Raw genomic sequence first — 22695 nt, forward strand, 5'->3', positions numbered from 1 at the left:
TTAGGCTAAGGGAAGTGGGGCGTTAGGCACCACCTAGGGAGGGTTAGGTTTAGGGTGCGGGAAGGGGGGTTAGGTTTAGGCACCAACTGGGGGAGATTAGGCACTACGGGAGGGTTAGGGTAGGGAAAGGGTTAGAGTACTTACCACCCCGTCGGGATTTCGAACAGTCGGTCTTCGATCTGGAGGCTATACAGCTGCCGGCATTACATACCGATTAGAGGAAAACACCCGCCTAAATAGTATTTCCTTAGTTATTGAATTTATAAAGCTTGCTAACTCCAGCCTTAAAGTTGCGTTCTCACTTATATAATGATATTGGTTATAGATCTGTACCTATAATCTTGTAGCAGGTACCGGTAGTTCTCTTATGATTGTTAGAGTTGCTACGCTATGGATGTGCAGTTAAACCTAAACTGCAGCTCCCACTTATAGCTTATGAGTCCCTCCCAATGCTTTCTCAGTATTTGTAAGGTGTAAATGTAACTTGTACCAAATGTCTGTGGCTTAGAAATATTATTGTTTGCGGCTGATCAACTGGAAATCCTTGTGATGCAAATGTGCTGCAGGCATACATTCAGCACAAGTATTAGCACCATGGGGGGAAACACCTATAACATTACATTAATCCATTAAACTGTGCTTTGAAATATAATTGGGAGCCTTTAGTAGTCTTTACACATTGCTAATGTACCTATCAGCGCAGTTACGTATATGCAGCAGTAGGTGTAATAGGTCAGTGGTCCTGCACTGTAATTTTCTGGCAGGTAGTTATTTACCTATATGTTTGTTAGTATTGCTGCATTGCAATCATACAGATAGAGATTGTGGCTCTCATTAGACCTAATGACTTCGGCTTGTAATTGTTATTAATCGCCACCAGTCATCTGGACATTCTTATGGTCTGTTGTGCTGCAGGCATACATTCAGCCTCAATAGATCTCAGCACTGTAAATTGTTCTACATGCAGCCAGTACCTGTGGCTATGATCAATAATCAGAACCCGTTGGTTGACTCCCCACTCTAGTAATGTACTTGCTGAGGGCATGCATTCAGCCCAGAAAGTTGCATGCAGCATTAGATGGAACACGTATTTATAGCAAGGCCGAGAGACAGTATAGGGGCAGCATGTTTACTTAGATAAAACACATCCCCAGCACACGTTTCTAATCACCTCTAGAGGATGCTCTTCTGGCTCCGATCTCATTACATACGACCACGCCAGTGAAGTGGTTAAGAGAAAATCCCACCCAATACTGTACTAACCATTTAGTTCTGGGTAAATTAGAACATTTAATATTAATATTTGAAATGTTAACTCTGCTCCCACTGACCCAGTAAATCCACTAACATGTCTGACTGTCCTGATGGAGAGACCATCTCTCCTGCCCGCACAAGGCGTGTTTGCAGTTGTCAAAGACCCTCTGCCCTGAACTTCCTTTTCATGAGATGTTCATAAGGGAGGGGCTCTGACAACCTGATGCTATAATCTATTTGGAAATAGCCTTTAAAAATGTGTTTAATCTGGTAGTCGATATATAAAGTGATCTCACACGAATGTAGAAAAACACAACTATACACGTGACAATGTAGCATTTAATAAAATATCAGTATATGGATAATTATTTTAAATATACATATCATAGCATCATCGACTGCTCAGGACAGTGTAGGAGAGAGCTTTGCCTCTTTAAAGACACACAGCTATACTATTCAGACTTCATCCAAAGCTCCAGGAACACTCACAAATAAGACCATCCTTAAAGCCCCTGCGCACTAGAAGATATTTTGAACAATTTGGCCGATTCCAACGCATTGGAACGACAAATCGTTCAAAACGGCCAGGGTGTACGCACAATGCGCGCTCCCGCTGCGTCATCCGTCGCATCTTCAGATCTTTTGTCCATGTAGGAAGATTCCTCTCAGATCATGCAGTGTGTACGCACTACCAGACGTTCAGCTGATATGGTTACATTATATAATTAACGATGTAACCACCAAATGATGCAAGATATATTGTTTGCTTGATTGTTAGATTGCACACAGTGTGTATGCACTAGAACGTTTCCCGGGAGTTCAAGGGAAATCGTTGATGACATTGCATCTTTTGCAAATCGTCTAATATGTACCTAGCATTATTCCTCCCTGAGGTTGTGTCTTGTACTTGACACTCTTTTATTTTATTTTTTTAGCAAACAAACTTCAGATATACCCAAGTGTTCCTTTATGACCTTACATTCATTTGGGCACAGGCCTCCTTGCTGCATACCATAGGCTTTTGACGAAGCGGAGGACGTTTGCGCCAGGGACTTGTATGGCAGTTCTCAGTCCTTATGGTCTATTACCAATCTGACCTCTTGAGTCCTATTCTGATGGCTTTCTAAACTGCTATACCATTTGGGTGATCCATTCCAAACACTACTGTTGACGCTGCAAACTGACTTTACTTTCCATCCACCCAATGAGTGGCTATGAAATTGTGAAATGGATAATAACATTGCAAAAATAAAATTAGAACAGTAATTCAAATAATGCCACCTCAACCCTTTATGTATATAAAAAATAATAATAAAAAAATAGTTGGGGATAAAGTCACTTAAGAGCCCGGTTCAAAATAAATACTATATTTAATGAGATCTGCTCTGTGGAATAGCGTATGGTTTAACAAGATCTGATTTTTATCATTTCCCAGAATCAGAAGATGAAAATGGCTTTGCACCTCTGTGACTTTTCTGATGTATTACCAGACCTGATTGCCACGTAAAACATTTCCCACAATCGGAACAGGAAAATGGCTTCTCACCCGTGTGACTCCTTTGATGTATAACTAGAGCTGAATTATGTGTGAAACATTTCCCACACTCCGAACAGGAAAATGGCTTCTCACCTGTGTGAAGTCTCTCATGTGTAACAAGAACGGACTTCCGGGTAAAACATTTCCCGCACTCGGTACAACAAAATGGCTTCTCACCTGTGTGAATTCTCAAATGCGTAACAAGATCTGATTTCTGTGTGAAACACTTCCCACACTCAGAGCACTGAAAAGGTTTAGCACCTGTGTGAAGTCTCTGATGTAAAACAAGGGATGATTTCTCTGTAAAGCATTTCCCACACTCAGAACATGAAAATGGCTTCTCACCTGTGTGATTGCGCTGATGTGTAACTAGAGCTGATTTGTGTGTAAAAAGTTTCCCACACTCAGAGCATGAAAAAGGTTTCTCGCCCGTGTGAAGTCTTTGATGTGAAACCAGATGTGATTTGTGTATAAAACATTTCCCGCAATTAGTACATGGAAATGGTTTCTCACCTGTGTGAAGTCTCTGATGTATAACCAGAGCTGATTTGTGTGAAAAACATTTACCACAATCCGGGCATGAGAACGGTTTCTCACCGGTGTGAAGTCTCTCATGGGTAACAAGTGTTGACTTGTGTGTAAAAGATTTTCCACACTCAGAGCATGAAAAAGGCTTCTCACCTGTGTGAATTTTCTGATGTTGAACAAGATATGATTTCTGTGTGAAACATTTTCCACACTCAGAGCATGGAAATTGTTTCTCACCGACCTTAGCTGGCTGATGGGTGTCCTGTGTAAAACATTTGCCATCTATAGAACAGGGAGAGATTTTGATTACGCTAAAAGATGTACTATGTGTAATATTATGTGAGTTATCAGGAGAACATTGCTCTTGGTTAGAGGGATCAGATGACGTATCTACACTTTGAAGTACTGGACGTATAATTGGGCTAATAGGTTTTTCTCCTGGAGAATCTTGTGTGATTTTGTTATCTTCTATTTCTTCATCTGGAGATAAGATAAGATGGTTCTCTAAGGTATCCCTGCTGTTACATCCACCTGCTGGAGAATAAAATAAATACAGTATATGGGAATATGAATGTTTTAATGTAACAAGTTTAATTTTTCATTAATGACAATGTTGAAAAGCTCCCCCCCAAAAAAAACATCAAATGATTAATTCCATGTCTCATGGTACAATGTATATCTTATTAAAGGACATTTTAAACTGCTCTATATCAGTGGTTCTCAAACTCGGTCCTCAGGACCCCACACAGTTCACATTTTCCAGGTCACCTAGCGGGTGGACAGGTGTAGTCATTACTGACTAATTTTAAAAGATCCACAGGTGGAGCTAATTATTTCACTTGTGGTTCTGTGAGGAGACATGGAAAACATGCACTGTTTGGGGTCCTGAGGACCAGGTTTGAGAAACTGGGCTCTATATAAACAAATGAGCCAAAACATCACGACCATTCCCATATGAAGCGAAAGACGGCTACTATCTTGTAAAAACGGCACGTCGAGGTCTGCAATATACTGGACAGTAAGCGGATACAGGTTTTCTTCGTCAACATGTTGAAAGCCAAATATATGTGCAGGTGCTGGTCCTGTGAATATAAATATGTAATGCCCCGACTACATACAGCAAATGGATAAGAACATCGCAAAAATAATATTAGAAAAAAGTAATTCAAATGATGCCACCTCAATCCTCTATATACAGTATATAAAAAATAATAATAAAATAGTTGAATTTGAACTCACTTAAGAGCCCGGGTCAAAATAAATCGGATCTGTTCAGTAGAATAGTGTACGGTTTAACAAGATCTGATTTCTGTCATTTCCCAAAATCAGAAGATGAAAATGGCTTCGGTACTCTGTGACTTTTCTGATGTATAACCAGACCTGCTTGCCATGTAAAACATTTCCCACAATCGGAACAGGAAAATGGCGATGACTCTTGTGATTAACAGAGTCTGGACTGCTTCCTTTAGAACCTAACGCTTTTGGTAAGTGGAAGACTCTTGAGGTCCGACACCTGACCGCTGGGCCCAATCAACTTCTCCCAAGCATTTGATGTTGCCAAATTTCACCTGTCGTTATAATTCAACAGACGCGCTCCCACTGTGGTCTCCCCTGGGTGGGTGCATCTGACAGTGGTGGAGTTCGAGCTGGCTGTTGCTGTGAAAATAGATGGCCAGCTCCTGTGATGGCAGTAGCTCGGTCCCAACAAAGACACAGAAGAGAGCTCGCGGGGGTGGGGATGGACAGCCAGCGGTACTTTAGACAGATCGCCCCTTTAATCCCTGAACAGGAATTGCAAAACCGAAAATAAAATGAATAAAGAATCTGCTAAAGAGCCCAGTTCTGATGGGAACTTTTAAACCAGGTCTGTAAGGCCAATCAGGGTATAGAGGGGGAGGAGCCTGTGCTGCTAAGATTTTACTCAAAAGTGCCCAGGCTCATCGTGTCACCTACTATACCCCAGTGTCTTCTTTGACCTCTTAGAAAAGAAGACAAAGGTCTGAATTTTTACATTAACCTTAGCGACCAATAGCTTGAAAGTAGGAATAACTCCCTATGCTATATGTACTAAGTATATAAAGGAGGCACCTCTTCCATGTTTCAACCTTAAAGTTAATGTACTACAGAAGTAGACAGGCTGGACCAACAGGGAATATCAACGCCAAAAAGACTTGCAAACAAGCTGACAACGGTCTATCAATAATGTTTGATTTGATAACATTCCCAAAACATATGGAACAATATATATATTTTATTAATCCTTATTTCGATAACGATTACATATTACACAGTGCTTTACAGTGAATATTTAATTACTCAGTCTCTTCCTTTATAACCGATATTCCTTAACACACACACACACAAAACCAGGGTTAATTTTGGTGAAACGTGTGGAGAACATACAAATTCCACACCAATATGGTCCCTAGTTGAAGTTTAACCCACAACCCCAGCACTATGGCAGCAGTTCTAGCCACTGTGCCAACATGCTGCCCTGAAATATCCACATCCCCAGAAGTGTAGGAAGGCAGGGGCATACATTGTGTGTAATCCCATAGGAATGCGGCACTATCCGGTAGAAGCATGCACCCAGCCTCTACCACCACTTTACCACTGATGGAGGCATTGTGCATTATAAGTCACTAGCCGCACATTGCGGATGCAGTCTGCAGGTCTCCCCGAGAGTGATTCCATGCTGGGAATGGGCTTTTGGTACATCTGCAGACCTCCCATGGCATCCCTAGCTGCGTCTGAGGGATGCAGGTTCCAAAATAAATTTGAATAAAACAAAAAAAATAAAACTTAAAATGACATGGCTGCACAAAGCGGAAAGTGCCCAGCTCCGGATAGCCACTAAAAATACTGAAGGTCCCAATGGGCTTTAGAGAGCAGAGGATCTTAAATTATTTGCCTGTAAATTTAAAGTCTCCTTGTTCCCTGCAACCGCACTTTATACACCATAATAACCCAGTGTCCATCAATGGTTGAATAGAGAAAAACCTGCTCAGATCTCTTGGCTGTTTGCACACAATGTACGGATATGAGGAGAGCAGGATTCTAGTAGGGGTTTGGAAGGGAACGTGAGTACTCAATCACTTAGGCTGACAACTGGCAGCTGGTTAAATGTGGTTTCTTTATTAACACACAAACTGTATTGTGCCCACAGTGCAAGACCCAACTCCTCACCTGGCAAAAACAACCTAGCGATTGACCAACTGAGGCATTATAACGTTTACCTTGGGTTGAAAACTGCTTTTGGGCACTCTCATGTCTCTAATGCACAACACTTATTTACATGCTAGTGGCAATACCTGGCATAAACAAGCAATACAACACGAATGTACAGTATGTACTATTGTTACTAGATAACTGACTAAACAGGTCTCCTCTGGTTACTTTTCAGGTCTGATGGCTCCTGACTCCCCTACTGGGCAGATACATTGTCCTCATTAGTCTGTAGTGACAGAGGAGGGTGTAGGATTAAGAGACGGCTGTAGTGACAGAGGAGGGTGTAGGATAAGAGATTGCTGTAGTGACAGAAGGGTGTAGGATAAGAGATGGCTGTAGTGACAGAGGAGGGTGTAGGATAAGAGATGGCTGTAGTGACAGAGGAGGGTGTAGGATAAGAGAGTGCTGTAGTAACAGAGGAAGGTGTAGGATAAGAGATGGCTGTAGTGACAGAGGAAGGTGTAGGATAAGAGAGGGCTGTAGTGACAGAGGAGGGTGTAGGATAAGAGAGGGCTGTAGTGACAGAGGAGGGTGTACGATGAGATTGCTGTAGTGACAGAAGGGTGTAGGATAAGAGATGGCTGTAGTGACAGAGGAGGGTGTAGGATAAGAGATGGCTGTAGTGACAGAGGAGGGTCTAGGATAAGAGATGGCTGTAGTGACAGAGGAGGGTGTAGGATAAGAGATGGCTGTAGTGACAGAGGAGGGTGTAGGATAAGAGATGGATGTAGTAACAGAGGAGGGTGTAGGATAAGAGATGGCTGTAGTGACAGAATAGGGTGTAGGATAAGAGATTGCTGTAGTGACAGAACAAGGAGAATATGTGACTGTTCTGTACTTAGTGATTATTACTCACCTGTGCTGATATCTGTAGGTATTTCCTCCTCCTTACACTGCTGGTCACCATACATCTCTTCTTCTTCCGCTATATCTTCTACTTTAATATTAGTCAGATCTTCTCCCTAATTAACCCACAACACAAAAAATAACACTTTAAAAATGTCTGATTTGATTAATGGATATTGCACCATAGATTAGAAGTGTATAAAGATGGGTAGACATTAGACGATGTGTACCCAGTACGACATCGTTTGCGACGGAACTGGAGGGGGGAGCCAGCACACTTGCCGATGCCGGCAGTGGCGGAGGCTGGGGGGGGCTGACATCCTCAGATCTTTCTGCATGTACAAAAGATCTGAGGATGCGACGGACGACTCGCAGGAGCGTGCATCAGCATCGTGGGAACACTGTGGGACATTTGTCTTTCCGATGCATCAGCATCGGCCAAATCGCTCAAGATATCGTCTAGTGTGTACCCAGCTTAAGACACATAAAGCTGCTCTTATACAGTGAGAAGTCACTTTGGTATTTGACGAGACCCCAAAACCCGTCTACCTGATCCTCCTGTGGGTTCCTGTGATTCTCCTCTGTACAGTCCTGGGTATAAAGAGGACGGGGACATCTCTCTGGGGTATCTCTGTTACTGGCTCCATCTGTAGGAGACACACAGTGACTGAGTACATTGTACATACAGTATGTGATGATGTGTGAACGAAAAATGAACCAACCCAGAGCTCAATAGGGAAAGCAGGAATGACTCCCTATGTACTAAGTATATAAGGAAGCATCTCTAATATGTTCCAACTTCAACCTTATTTGTAATACAGCAATAAACTGACAAAATACACGATAGATGGGAAATATCAACACCAGTATGTTCTTTAAATAAAAGGATACATAGTTGCCTATAGATAGAGTTTGAAATGGAGGCACTGTGTATTAATAAGAACATCTGAAAATGTTTCCCCAAAAACCTTTTAACACAATAGGGCAAGGAATCAGCTGCAGAAATGTCAAAACATGCCCCATACATAGCGGTAGAGATAAAGTACCAAACACTCGCTGTCATTTTTTGAAACACAGCCTGTAAAATGACAGAAGCTGATTGGTTGTTACTTTACGTGTCCTCTCATGTTCCCTGGATACTGTTCCTCAATGCCCAGAGAAACACATTGTCTGAAAGGAAGGCTTGGTCCTAAGAACAGCCCTGTCCTCATGACAAATGCAGACCTACATGAAAGAGCCACCAAGTCTGAAACTTTCCTCGCTGTAGAGAGGTACAACAGAACAGTATCGTTACCTTTACAGAGTCCAATGGGATTCGAAGGAGGAGTATTGTGATGCGGTCAAGCACCAGGTTTAATTCCCAAGGAGTTAAGCTGCACATGAATCACTTCCTGAAAGAAGTTCTGTACTTCTGGAAAACGAGCCTATCTTCTTTGAACCTTTCAGAGCTAAGTTTCTAACCTCTTTCAGGTTCCTCCGGCAGGAACAGCAGAAACTGTCCCAATATGCAGATCTTTCAAAACCTGTGATAACTTTTGGCCGACACAGGCTTCAGAGGTTTGAGCATAGTCTGAACTATACGTTTAAAAAAAATTCTTAGCTCTAAGAAACATGACTTCAATACCCACGCCGTTAAAGCCAGCTGAGGTCAATTCAGGTGATGAAAGAGGCATTGATGCAACAGATCAGGTCTTGGAAGGCAGATAGGCAGATGCCATGATGGTCCCTCTGCCATGATTAAAACGTCTGTGTACCTTCTTGACGAGACATCGCTACTTGAGAAGATAGGTAGATCAGGGACTAACATGGCATCTACATCTGACTGACCCCACCTGTCCACAAGCTGCTAGAAGGTGTGGGGGGGGGGAAGGTTGTGACTACTAAGAACATCTGCTTCCCACTTTTCTTCCCCTGCAATGGAAAAAGCTGGGTTGACTGGAATGTTTGAATCCTCCCATTGCATGATCCTAAAAATCTCTCTTGTGACAGGGCATGACATGGAGCTCCCTTATGAACTAAGTAATTTCTTTGCAATAACTGGCGTCCTCTGAATAGAGCGATAAAATCCATTCTGAGCTCCAGCATGGAACTTTGACGTATCTAGAGATCAAAGACCCAAAAGCCAGCTCTGAAGAATTGAGCCCAACCTCAAAGGCTGGCGTACATTGTCACAATCATCAAGACCAAGATGGAGAAGGAGCAACACCTGTTGAATGTCCAAACTAGATATGGAAAATCCTTCAGGGGAACATACAAACTGCACCGCCTCAAAGATGTAAACCATATTCCCATGAAAACACATGTCAAGGTCAATAGAGACCAGTCTGCGTGCTAACAGCAAAAAAATACTACCTGTTCTAGTAAGATCACCCTCTGCTGCGGGGTGCCCAAAAGGAGACCCCCAGGAAGATACACTGGGAAAGTATCAAGTTGGATTTCTTGTAGATATACAAGGGAGATGGTACAGGGACTGCAAAATGTATGCAATCTGAAATTTGCAATCAAGCTTGGTCCACGATTCATTGAGGACAGAGGTGAAAGAAAAACTGTTCTAAATAGTGAACTAATCGGGAATGTCCATTCCCATGCCATCCTTAAACTGTAGTGTCTGCCAAATGGCAGTAGGGCTTCTGGTAGGTTTGCCTAACAGGAAAGTGTCATCGGGGAGGTGGTGATGCAGGTATGGCATCGCCCTGGCTGATGTACAAAGGTCGGCTCCCTTAGCCTCTTTGCACCTGGTGCGGGGCAATCTCACATGTACCAGTGGACCCTGCACCAACTTCCCCAACGCAGTTCCAAGCACATAGGTTTAACCACATGTTTTAACTGGCTCCCCTGTCCAAGAGAGGTGTACAGCCACTTAAGTAATTATGCGCCTGAGTGCATGGTCCAATGCCAATGGAAACATGGGAATCCCAGTCACTAACTGCAGTGGCAGTGACCAGGTCTACCCTGCAGGCTGTCCCATAGTGGGAGCAGGTTATTGCTACATGCTAAGCATACTCCAAAAAATCCTGATGAATACTGATAAAGGATGAAACAAGTGGTAATCAGACATAAACAAGCAACATCATCTGGAGGGCAGGTTTCACTTTCCATGGTATTAAGGGAGAGGAACTGTGCTTTCTGGTTGAAAATGTGAAAGTTCCCAAGCTACAGTCCCTGCAATACTGTTATAGTGTCCCCCATGGATGAGAGATAAATATTATTACAATCTGAGTACAGGGAAAGATCATGGATTGTCTCACACATGGTCTCATCCCATTGGTCAGTGACTGAATCACTATGGGGATGTCACTTGTTGATGTACAACAATCACCAGAGAGAGTGTGGAGAGGAGACTGGACAGATCTCTGGGCTGGTAACACACAGTGACATGATGTGAGGAGGAGAGCAGGAATATAATAGGGGCTGATGGCCTCTGATGTATGAGATATAAAACAGAGTGTGGGGAGGAGACTGGTCAGATCTCTGGGCTGGTAACACACAGTGACATGATGTGAGGCAAAGAGCAGGAGTATAATAGGGGCTGATGGCTCCTGATGTATGAGATACACCAGAGAGTGTGGGAAGGAGACTGGTCAGATCTCTGGGTTGGTAACACACAGTGACATGATGTGAGGGGGAGAGCAGGAGTATAATAGGGGCTGATGGCTCCTGATGTATGAGATACACCAGAGAGTGTGGGGAGGAGACTGGTCAGATCTCTGGGCTGGCAACACACAGTGACATGATATGAGTGGGAGAACAGGAGTCTATAAGATGTATGTGACTGCTGATTTCCCAATCAGGGAAATACTTTTTCCACATTACTTTGTACTGACAGAGGAGGATGCAGAATAGTAGTGACTGAAGGAGGAGTATTTATTACTCACCTTTGCTAATAAATGTAGGGTTTTCCTCCTCCTTACACCGCCGGTCAGCTCTAACATATGTCTCTTCTTCTTCCTTAATATCAGTCATGTTATCACCCTAAATTACCCACAAAACAATAAAATAACAGTTTTGGAATGTTTGATATCATTAATTGAGATTAAACATATTATCAGTAGAATATCAGTGTTAAAGACACACACAGCTCCTCTACAAATTATATAGTGAAAAGTCACTTTAGTATTGGGTGAGACTCTAAATTCCATCTACCTGATCCTCCTGTGGGGTCCTGTGAGTCTCCTCTGTACAGTCCTGTGAATAAAGAGGATGGGGACATCTCTCTGGGGTATCTCTGTTACTGGGCCCATCTGTAGGAGACACAAAGTGACTGAGTACATTGTATATATGTGTTTATCAGATGATGTGTATCTTGGTGGCCAACAATACTGCTCTGCCCTGTACAATAAATGAAAGTCTCCTCTTACCCTGTGACGTAGTGGTCCAGAAATTCACCAACATTGTGTCCTTGTACACACCCTTGTCTTCTTCAAAACATTTCCAGTCCTGCATGGAGAAATAGACAGTGACATCCTCACACCTTATAGGAACCTGACACACACACAATGATACAGTCATCACCCAGACACATCCCCTGGTGTTACTGTATAATGTCCCATTCCCAGCAGTCACCTCTCCAGTCATCACCCAGACACATCCCCTGGTGTTACTGTATAATGTCCCATTCCCAGCAGTCACCTCTCCAGTCATCACCCAGACACATCCCCTGGTGTTACTGTATAATGTCCCATTCCCAGCAGTCACCTCTCCAGTCATCCCCCAGACACATCCCCTGGTGTTACTGTATAATGTCCCATTCCCAGCAGTCACCTCTCCAGTCATCACCCAGACACATCCCCTGGTGTTACTGTATAATGTCCCATTCCCAGCAGTCACCTCTCCAGTCAGCAGTTGAATGATCTTGTTGGTGAGTTCCAGGATCTTCTGGTCATTGTCTCTCTCATGAGTTAGTGAGTGAGGTGGAGGCACCGTGATGGGGCTCTGGGTCCTGCTCAGTCCTCCTGACACACGGGGACAGCTGCTGGGTGTCTCAAGCTCACCGGATGTCTTCTCTATTACTATGTAATCCTTGGATCGAATTAGACATCATTAAAAACATAAATGAAAAGTCCACATATTTGGAACTATTCATTTATGTGCTAATTGTGAAAAACAGACAACAGTCTAACTTTTATTATTATTTCTATAGAGCCAAAAATGACACAGCGATGTATACAGAATATATTGTATGTACTTCACATCAGTCCTAGTCCATTGGAGGTGACAGTCTAAGTTCTCTAATACACACACAAACTAGGATTTGGAGTGCTTTTGGAGTGGTGTGGGATGAAACAAGAGTACTCAAAAGAAACCCACACAAACACTGGGGGAACATACAAACTCCATACAGACAGAACCTTTATCGGGAATCCAACTCATGACCCCAGCGGTATGAGGGTTCAATGCTAACCACTGCGTTGCCCCCAATTATAAATATAATCACTTCCCATTTGTATAGCTTTCCTAGAACAGGACAGTGGAGAGTATATAGCACTTAGCTATCTTGCAACTCCTGCCAGCTGCAGTGAGCCCCCTGTACAGTGCGTCCGGCCTTTGGACAGTGCAAACAGTAAGATGACAGTGCGGTAGGGATTGGACAAACACAGAGGCCCACTCAATATGGCAGGTGAGTGAGTTGTAAGACTTATGTAATATCGCTGTGTAAGTAATAGAGAAAATAGTGATGTCACTGTGACACTCCCAGACTCCCTCACCTCCCCAGTCAGGTCCCTGTAATAGAGATAATAGTGATGTCACTGTGACACTCCCAGACTCCCTCACCTCTCCAGTCAGGTCCCTGTGTTAGTAATAGAGATAATAGTGATGTCACTGTGACACTCCCAGACTCCCTCACCTCCCCAGTCAGGTCCCTGTGTTAGTAATAGAGATAATAGTGATGTCACTGTGACACTCCCTCACCTCCCCAGTCAGGTACCTGTGTTAGTAATAGAGATAATAGTGATGTCACTGTGACACTCCCAGACTCCCTCACCTCCCCAGTCAGGTCCCTGTGTTAGTAATAGAGATAATAGTGATGTCACTGTGACACCCCCAGACATCCTAACCTCCCCAGTCAGGTCCCTGTAATACAGATAATAGTGATGTCACTGTGACACTCCCAGACTCCCTCACCTCCCCAGTCAGGTCCCTGTGTTAGTAATAGAGATAATAGTGATGTCACTGTGACATCCCCAGACATCCTAACCTCCCCAGTCAGGTCCCTGTAATACAGATAATAGTGATGTCACTGTGACACTCCCAGACTCCGTCACCTCCCCAGTCAGGTCCGTGTGTTAGTAATAGAGATAATAGTGATGTCACTGTGACACTCCCAGACTCCCTCACCTCCCCAGTCAGGTACCTGTGTTAGTAATAGAGATAATAGTGATGTCACTGTGACACTCCCAGACTCCCTCACCTCCCCAGTCAGGTCCCTGTGTTAGTAATAGAGATAAGAGTGATGTCACTGTGACACTCCCAGACTCCCTCACCTCCCCAGTCAGGTACCTGTGTTAGTAATAGAGATAAGAGTGATGTCACTGTGACACTCCCCAGACATCCTCACCTCCCCAGTCAGGTCCCTGTGTTAGTAATAGAGATAATAGTGATGTCACTGTGACACTCCCAGACTCCCTCACCTCCCCAGTCAGGTACCTGTGTTAGTAATAGAGATAAGAGTGATGTCACTGTGACACCCCCAGACATCCTCACCTCTCCAGTGAGCAGATAGATGATCTCCAGGGTTATATTTAATATCTTTTCATTTATGCGACTCCTGTCCTTGTCCATCCTCAGGGATCAATGATTAATATAGGACAGGTTTCTTCCTTACGTGATTTCTAGTAAAGATGATCTTGTTGTTCAACGCACACTTTTCTAGGGAAAAATATAATAATCATCACAGAGTACACATGTAACATAATCAACATAAAAACTGAGTGACCAGTAAAGGTGCCTACACGGTAGACGATATTTTACACGATTCGCCCTATTTCGACGCATCGGAACGACAAATCGTGTAAAATGTGTCCACTCACGATCACGATGCCGATGCGCGTACCCGCTGGTCGTACATCGCATCTTTAGATCTTGCCAAGATTTTGTGAACGATAGATCTTAAGTCAGATTGGACACTTTTTAGCACCATATCGTGCCCTGGAGAAGCGGAGAGAGTTCAAGGGAAATCGCTCACGATATCGCATCGTGAGCAAATCGTCTAGTGTGTACGCACCTTTAGTCCTCCACTATTATCAGTTTTATCTGATCAGTGTTTCTCAGAAGTTCCTCTGAACAAGCTTAGTCAATGTCGTTGCCTAATATTAAACAAATAATTTCTGTCATTTTACGTTACATGAAATCTGCTACAAATGCCGGAACATTGTAGTTTAGTCTCTGATTTAATTTAAATCTAGAAAATCAGAGAGGATTTTGGTCCTCACAATAACATCAAATGTAAATGTTTCTCCTTTGCTGATTCACTCTAATCACTATACGCAGGTCACACTTATATCACACACCTGATACACAATGATCACTATTCACAGGTCCACTGTTATCACACACCTGATACACACTGATGAGCAATAGCGATATCGCCCATCGTCCCTGCATGCTGGACAACCTATCGAGGAGGGTCGCTATAGTCGCTGCCAAGTTTGTGGTATGTTGGATGATCTATATACATCATCCAACACACCAGGGAGGGTGCAGTATGATCTGCCAGCGATATCGTATCGCTGGCAGGTCGCTACGTGTGTATGCACCATAACACGTTTGAAAAGATCCACAGGTGGAGCTCATTATTTCAATTGTGGTTCTGTGAGGAGACCTGGAAAACATGCACTGTTGGTAGTTCTCGAGGATCGGGGTTGGCTACCCCTGCGGTAGACAGTCATAATTAATGCTTAGAAGCCGAAAAAAAATGTATACTCTTAGGGGTAAATTTACTAAAGTGAGAGTTTTTAGAAGTGAGTTATAAAAGTGATGTTGCCCATAGCAACCAATCAGATTCTACTTAACATTTAACTAGCAGCATCTAGAAGATAATAGCTAGAATCTGATTGGTTGCTATGGGCAACATCACTTTTAAAACTCACTTCAGTAAATTGACCCGTTAGTAGTTAAATTTTATTGTTTATATGCGTGACTCATGTTACAATAGAATGGACATATTTAAACCAGCTCTCCTAATTATTTTTACAATTTTATTGTAGTACTATATACTTATAAGACCCTAAACTTATGATTGACACACAAACAAAAAACTGAATGTTAACCAAAACTATTCTTAAAAACAATTTTGACATGGAGGGAAAGTCCAGGATCTCATTCGGCTGACGGAGATTTTGTGTATCTACGATGATTGGCTAGAGTGACCCCACGGTCACTTTGCTGGCCGATGGTCACGAAGATGTTCTAATGCTGCGTCCATGGGCTGATTTGAAGTCTCACCACACAAATCATGTTCGTTGTAGCAGTAATTGAAACATCAACCAGCATAAACGATCAGAAGCAATTGATGTACGGAACTTTGAGGTCTTACTCCTTCTTCTGGCAGGACTGGTTCCTAAACAGCGATACACTGGCGCATTTTTCTGCCCCTCTGTGAGCGATTCCTCAGAGGTAGGTTGGTATTGACAAAGCCTTTGTGTTTTATTCTATCAGCAACTAATCAGGATGCATATTGAACAATTATCTAAAACATTTCACAATTTTCTATTAAAACTTAGTACATATCACACTTGTTATTTACATACAGTATGTCAGGGCTCGACGGTAAAAGTTTAGTAGCCAGACCATCGCCCCTGACCAAAATATATGAAAGCTACACACATGCCCCTTTCAATGCCGATCAGACCCAGCCACATGCCCATCGCTGGTGCCCTATTTATACTATACCACTCAGTAGTGCACCCCAATTTAGCGTTCCCGCTAGGCTGTTTTAGCGGGGCGCGGCACCCTGCCCTCCTCCTGGAGGGCAAAAAGCACCCTGCCCTCCAGGAGGAGGGCAAAAAGCGCCCTGCCCTCACAGCCTGCGGGTGCAGTTCTCACCCGCGGGACGCAGTGTCCCGCGGGTGGAGAAACATGCGGTGTCCCAGTCACCGCCGGAGAATAGACGCCGGGCGCTTGTGCCCGGCATCTATTCTCCCTTTCTGCAGCGCTTGGGGGCTGCCCGGTGTGTCCATAAGCGCCGGGCACGCCCCCAAGTATGACAAAAAGGGGACACGTCTTATAGACACGCCCCCTTTTCATGACCACGCCCCCTTTTCAGGCGCGCGCATAAGGTTGCCCTCTCTAGCTCCGGCGCCTTGCCTGCCACCGGAGCTAGAGTGAACACTACCAATTCATAGCATGCCACACAGTAGGGCCCCTAAATGGTAAAGGCATGCCACACAGTAGGGCCACTAAATGGTAAAGCAAACCACAAACATCTGCCTAGAAATATAAAATGTAACTGTGTACCACATGCAGAGGTGGAATTTGACAATGAAAGTCATAGGTGCTCTCCTAAACATTTGGATTCCATGCCAGTCCATATCGCATACTGGCAATATCCTTATATAGCTGAAACTTGTAATCAAATTTCCATATACAAACTAATATATCTGTTTTGTATAAAGTAGTGTTCATTCTAGCACCCTGCACCTGTCGTAACTCGTGCAGTTCCTCTTTCCTGCCTGGGGTGTCGCTCTCATCTCTGATGTTTCTAAGGGATCAGTATGAACTACCGCCAGACCTAAGTCCGGGCGGTTCAAATCGCGACGCCGGAAGACCGTCAGTGAAGATCCCGACATAGTAAGTAACTATTTCTAACCCTCCCCTCCCAACCCTCCTTTAGGGGTGCCTAACCCTAACCTCCACCCCTAATGCCTAACCCCCCCCTGTAAGTGCCTAAACCTAACACCCCCTCCCCGCAGCCTAACTCTACTGGGGGGGGGGGGTGCCTAACCCTAGCCTCCCCACAAGGGTGCCTAACCCTTACCCCCCTTACCCTAACCCTCCCAGGGGGGTGCCTAACCCGGGAAGCAATCGGGAAACCGGCTGACATGATCCCGACAGCCGGCTTCTCAACTGCTTTATCCCGGAGTGGGTTAAATGACAGGCGTCTATATCTAGACGCCTGTCATTTTCCCGACGCCGGGAGACAGGCGCCCGGCATCCCGATCAATACCCCCTGAAGTAAGAGATCTAACTTTTTTAAGCACACTCCTATGTTCCAAAAACCTTTTATCTACAGTAATTCTCTAGTGGTGCAGCCCACGTACTGGACACCCCATAGACAGTGAATTATACAGATCGCATAGGTTGATTTGCAATTCATGAAAACTTTTGTCATTGCTTTTTCCTACACTCTTTCTGATAAGACTTGGAACTAGTTTTTGTATGAGATTTCGAGCCTTTTAAAAAAGTCCTTTGATTTCTTGTTAATATGATTGATATTGGATTATAAGCGGTTTACAGAGAGGAGATCATGTCTATCTGTGTTTTTAACTTCATTATAGGCTTTCTTTAAGATCCCCTCAGGGAATCCTTGACTTTTGAAATCCTCATACATTTAGGGCCTCATTCAGAGGCGGTCGGAGGATGCAAGCGGTCACTCACAGCTCTAACGACCGCTAGGGTGATGGTCGCGATGGTCAGAGACCCTAGGGTAGGGTCTCACTTGTCGTAAGCCCCAGAGAGCTTCTGGCTCTGTCAGAGCCGGAAGCTCTCCACTGACATCACTAGTGATGTCAGTGGTGCCTCTCCCAAACGGTAGGCGTTCCCATGGGAACGCCTCCGTTTGGGCTGCTACCCCGCCGGCCCGCCTTCCAAACGGGGCGAGCTGTCAATCAACATCGACAGCTCGCCCCCTTTGGAAAGAGACCCGCTACGACCGGCGCTGTCGGTCCTAGCGGGCCTCATGCATGCGCACGAAGGAGCAGGCTCCCTCGTGCGCATGCGCACTTGACAAACATCGAGGCGGCCGTGCGGTCGTAGACCGTACGGCCGCCTCTGAATGAAGGCCTTAATGCTTGTTTATAAACTGTTGCAAAGAACATGAGTTGTATTGGTGATGTGTATTTAACACAGAGATGGAGACAGGGAAGTGAATGGAAATGCTGGACCTGAACCGCAAAATCTGTTGTTCCTCCCAAATACATGCATGCAAGTAATCATCTGTGATGTCCATAGACTAGTGGTTCCCAAACTCGGTCCTCAAGACACCCCTAATGGTCCAAATTTTAAGGATATCCATGGTTGAGCAGATGGTTAAATGAAGAAAAATCGAAGGCCCGTATTCAATTCGATCCGTGATCCGCGAAAAAGTATCACCGATTGCGACTTTTCGCCAGGTGGAAACTTATCTCCGTATTCAATTGCAAACACTTTTCGGTTACGCGAAAACGCAATGCAATGTAACAGGCGAAAAAGATTCGCCTCTTAATAGGTGGAGGAAAAAAGTGCAAAATCGCTATTTTGGGGTGCAAAGGTGGGGATACCACTCAGCATCCTTGGTACAGCCCCCCAAAGGATAACTGCATCAAAAAAACCTTAAAATAGTGAGCAACATCCCAAAAACGGACTTTGAATAAGGGGACGAAAAAGTGCAAAGTGGGGGTACAAACTTAAAAACTAGTGAAATAGACTTTTTGGGGGTCTGCAAGTATGGATGAGGTGTTTTTTTGATTGCAGGTGCTTGCTTCAGGTGCGTTTTTTTAAGTTTTTTTTTTTTAATTTACTTTACCGACTTTAAACCATGCTTGCACCAATTTCAAGTACCCAAATTTAACAGGACTACTTATTTTCTCCAAAAAAAACTGCTTAATGCTATTCTTCACCACTTGTGCAAAGACGCTAATTAGTGGCTTTTGTGCGAACTTAAGTACCCCAAACAGTAGTATTAGGGCTAATTGGGCACTACTACATTGATCCCCATTGTTTCTGCATCTTTTTTGGGGGTTCCGGCTGATTTCCCCGATTCTGACACCACTTTTCGCCTGTTCTGACTTTGCGTGCCTCAGTTTTCGTGCCTTTTGGAAATGAACAGGGAAAATCGCGGGTACACGCACGATAAGTTTCCGCAGCTAAATTAGGCGATGTAGGCGAAAAGTCTGGCATGCGAAACTTTATCGCGTACGCGAAACTAATTGAATACGGGCCTAAGGCGCTACTTAAGTCACCTGTGCCAAAGCATTGTGCTCCTTAAAACCTGGACCGTTGGGGGTGCCTTGAGGACCGAGTTTGGGATCCTCTGCCATAGACACTCTGTACTACCACCGCCATAATGTTTACAGCAGACCACAGAGACTGACCTAGGGATGAGGTCCCTTAGCAAATTTTCATAAAGACATGGGGTCTCGAGCTTGCATCCGATCTATAATCTTATGACGCACGTGTGGTCCAAAGACTTCAACAACAAAATATAAAGTTCTGGCTAGGCTGTTTTAGCGGGGCGCCACGCCCTGCACGATTTCTAAGGGGCAGAATGCACCCTGCCCCTCTAAAACAGCCTGTGGGTGCCATCAACAACCCAAGGGGCGCGGGTGGGGAAAACAGCGGTGCTGCGGTCACCGCCGGTGAATGGATGCAGGGCGCATGCCTGTCATGATGTCTGCTTGACCGGCTCCCTGGAATCTGGGACACGGGCAGGACAATACTGTCTGGTCCCTTTGAGGGATGGAGAGTTGATCAGTAAAGGACTGACCTACGCACCACCTGCAAAATGAAATTACAAGAACCGGAGATACCCAAAGGGTCTAGGAGCATTTACAGGTAGAAGAGGACTCTTATAACCCAACCCCACCTCCTGGGGAAAAGCCATGCCAAAACATTTTAGACTCACATCTGTTTCCCAAGATTAAATCCACAGGGCGGAATTGAATTGATTACGCGGTCCGGATCTCCCGTCTAAAGTGACAGGAGATCGCGGGCCGCTATTCAATTGATGCCGTTTTTCGCGTTGATCACGCCCATAAAGGTCAGGTTTAGCCGCGTAAAGCAGCTAAACCCGACCAAAGTGCTGGGCGCGACCGCGAAAAGTGATGTTTAGGCGCCCAAACAGGTCACTTTTCGCACATTTCAGCTCTCATGCCCCTAGAGCTGCGAGCTGAAATGTAGTGCTGGCAGCTGATCGCGTCCGACAGGAGCAAGAATTGAATAGCTCCGTTGGGTGCGATAGGGGCTGGAATCAATTGAATTCCGCCCACAGAGTCCAACGCACAGAAACGTATAGCAGAAATCCTCGCCCCAACATGATCAGCATCAAAAGTAAAAACAACTAACTAGATAGGGCATCCCAGAAAGACTCCACCAGGTAAAGCAACTCTTGGTCTATTTGACTACAAGCTCCAAAAACCCTTTGCCCACTGCCCTATCCCTCAGAATATATAACTGTACAGTCCCCACTCATCTATATAATAATATCACATATCAGTGTGTGCTGGGAGCAGTTATCCCTCATTATATATCACTGTACACAGTCTCCTCTCCTCTATATAATAATAATAATAATAATAATAATAATACCACATATTAGTGTATGCTGGGAGCTGTGTTATCCCCCAACATATATCACTGTACAGTTCCCTCTCCTCTATATAATAATAATATCACATATCAGTGTGTGCTGGGAGCTGTGTTATTCCCCCTCATATATCACTGTACAGTTCCCTCTCTCCTATATATAATAATAATAATACCACATACCAGTGTGTGTGGGAACTGTGTTATTCCCCCTCATATATCACTGTACAGTCCCCTCCCCCTATATAATAATACCACATATCAGTGTGTGCTGGGAGCTGTGTTATTCCCCCTCATACATCACTGTACAGTCAGTCCCCTCTCCCCTATATAATAATAATACCACATATCAGTGTGTGCTGGGAGCTGTGTTATTCCCCTTCATATATCACTGTACAGTCCCCTCTCCCCTAAATAATAATAATAATAATACCACATATCAGTGTGTGCAGGGAGCTGTGTTATCCCCATCATATATCACTGTACAGTCCCCTCTCCCCTATATAATAATAATAATAATAACATATCAGTGTGTACTGGGAGCTGTGTTATCCCCCATCATATATCACTGTACGGTGCCGTCTTGTCTATATGATACTAATATATTACAGAAAACATTACCTCATTCTCTTTCACGTATCCCGCAGAAGAAATGGTTAGCGACGGAATAATATTAATATGTCTGAGAAGTGGCCCCGCCCCCTCTAGATGTCTTTGCTATTATCTTATGTAAAACCAATGTGCCTGAGACACTACAAGAAAATGGCCGCCGTTCATCCTGCAAGACGACACATAATGAACATATGTATCCTCTAGTGATGAAGCATTAAACAGGTCAGAGATGCAGGCTTAGCTATTTACATAGAGATATTCGAATTGCTTGCCGCCTGATTGGTTCCCTGGTGCGTCAATCATTTTAATTGAAGAGGATGATGCGACAGGAGTAGCCCTAAAGGAGGATAGGTGGGAGGAGCCGCGATTTAAACTTGCATACGGTTGGCTGATGTTGAAAGTGTGAAAGGAGACAGCTGTGTGTGTTGGGCGGGCAATGCTGCGTCTCCCTCTGTCACTGTATCGTAATGAGACTACTATTTGACATGAGAGAGGTGCAAGAAACGAGGCAGTCACCATAATACAGACAGAGACAGTCACTGGAGCCCTTACCTCATAGTCTCTGACTGCCACCTTATACCCAGCACTTACTGCACTCACTATTCTATGAAACGTCTGCTGTGTCCCGCCTATATATTACCCAGTGTAATGGCAGTGTTGTTATTATGCACAGGTATATACTATATATGTGTGTATTATAATGTATCAGGGTGCAGACATCTCTTATCTCACCCATATATTTCCTGTATTCCCAGTAACAGTGTAATGATAGTGTCTAGTGTGATTATATATATATATAATATATATATATATAGTGTGTGTGTGAAAAGGCTGGTATGCACTCTCCAGTGATGCAGGTGCCTGGGTGTCATCGCTGCAATCAACGTTTCAGTTATCTTTTGTTATTAAAGATAACGGAAACATTGATTTACTAACAGCGGGGTCTCCTGCTATTATTCTCACTGTCTGTAATAAGTCCTGTGAGTGCCGCTGCATAATACTATCTTCTATAATATATATATATCTAATGAATCCAAATCTCCAGCACTCCTGGATAAAAATATACTTGCGCGGGTGCCCTCCTTGGGGTATGAACCCCTATACAGCAGCAGGGATAATCACAGGCGGCACTCAGCATCTCAAGAAACAAAGTGAACTTTAATCCAACGTTTCCCTGATGACGAGTATTGCAC

The 22695-nt window shown here is 44.1% G+C and overlaps 1 protein-coding gene across 2 annotated transcripts; it reads right to left on the bottom strand.

The window, feature by feature from the left end:
* Positions 1-1585: 1585 nt before the first annotated feature.
* Positions 1586-21597, bottom strand: LOC148508049 (uncharacterized). Of its 2 annotated transcripts, none has more exons than XM_088445216.1 (9): positions 21512-21597; positions 14096-14260; positions 12221-12412; positions 11752-11830; positions 11537-11634; positions 11269-11365; positions 7943-8040; positions 7404-7509; positions 1586-3850 (listed from the first exon to the last, which is right to left on the bottom strand). In XM_088445216.1, the coding sequence occupies exons 2-9, from the start codon at positions 14171-14173 to the stop codon at positions 2679-2681; spliced, it is 1920 nt and encodes a 639-aa protein (XP_088301342.1). In that variant the 5' UTR covers positions 14174-14260; positions 21512-21597; the 3' UTR covers positions 1586-2678. The 2 variants fall into 2 exon arrangements, with proteins under 2 accessions (XP_088301342.1, XP_088301341.1); XM_088445215.1 differs by having other exon boundaries at positions 1586-3853.
* Positions 21598-22695: the final 1098 nt, after the last annotated feature.

This window comes from Taudactylus pleione, unplaced genomic scaffold, assembly GCF_031769625.1.
Source record: "Taudactylus pleione unplaced genomic scaffold, aTauple2 ptg000377l, whole genome shotgun sequence".
Classification (NCBI taxonomy): Eukaryota; Metazoa; Chordata; class Amphibia; order Anura; family Myobatrachidae; genus Taudactylus; species Taudactylus pleione.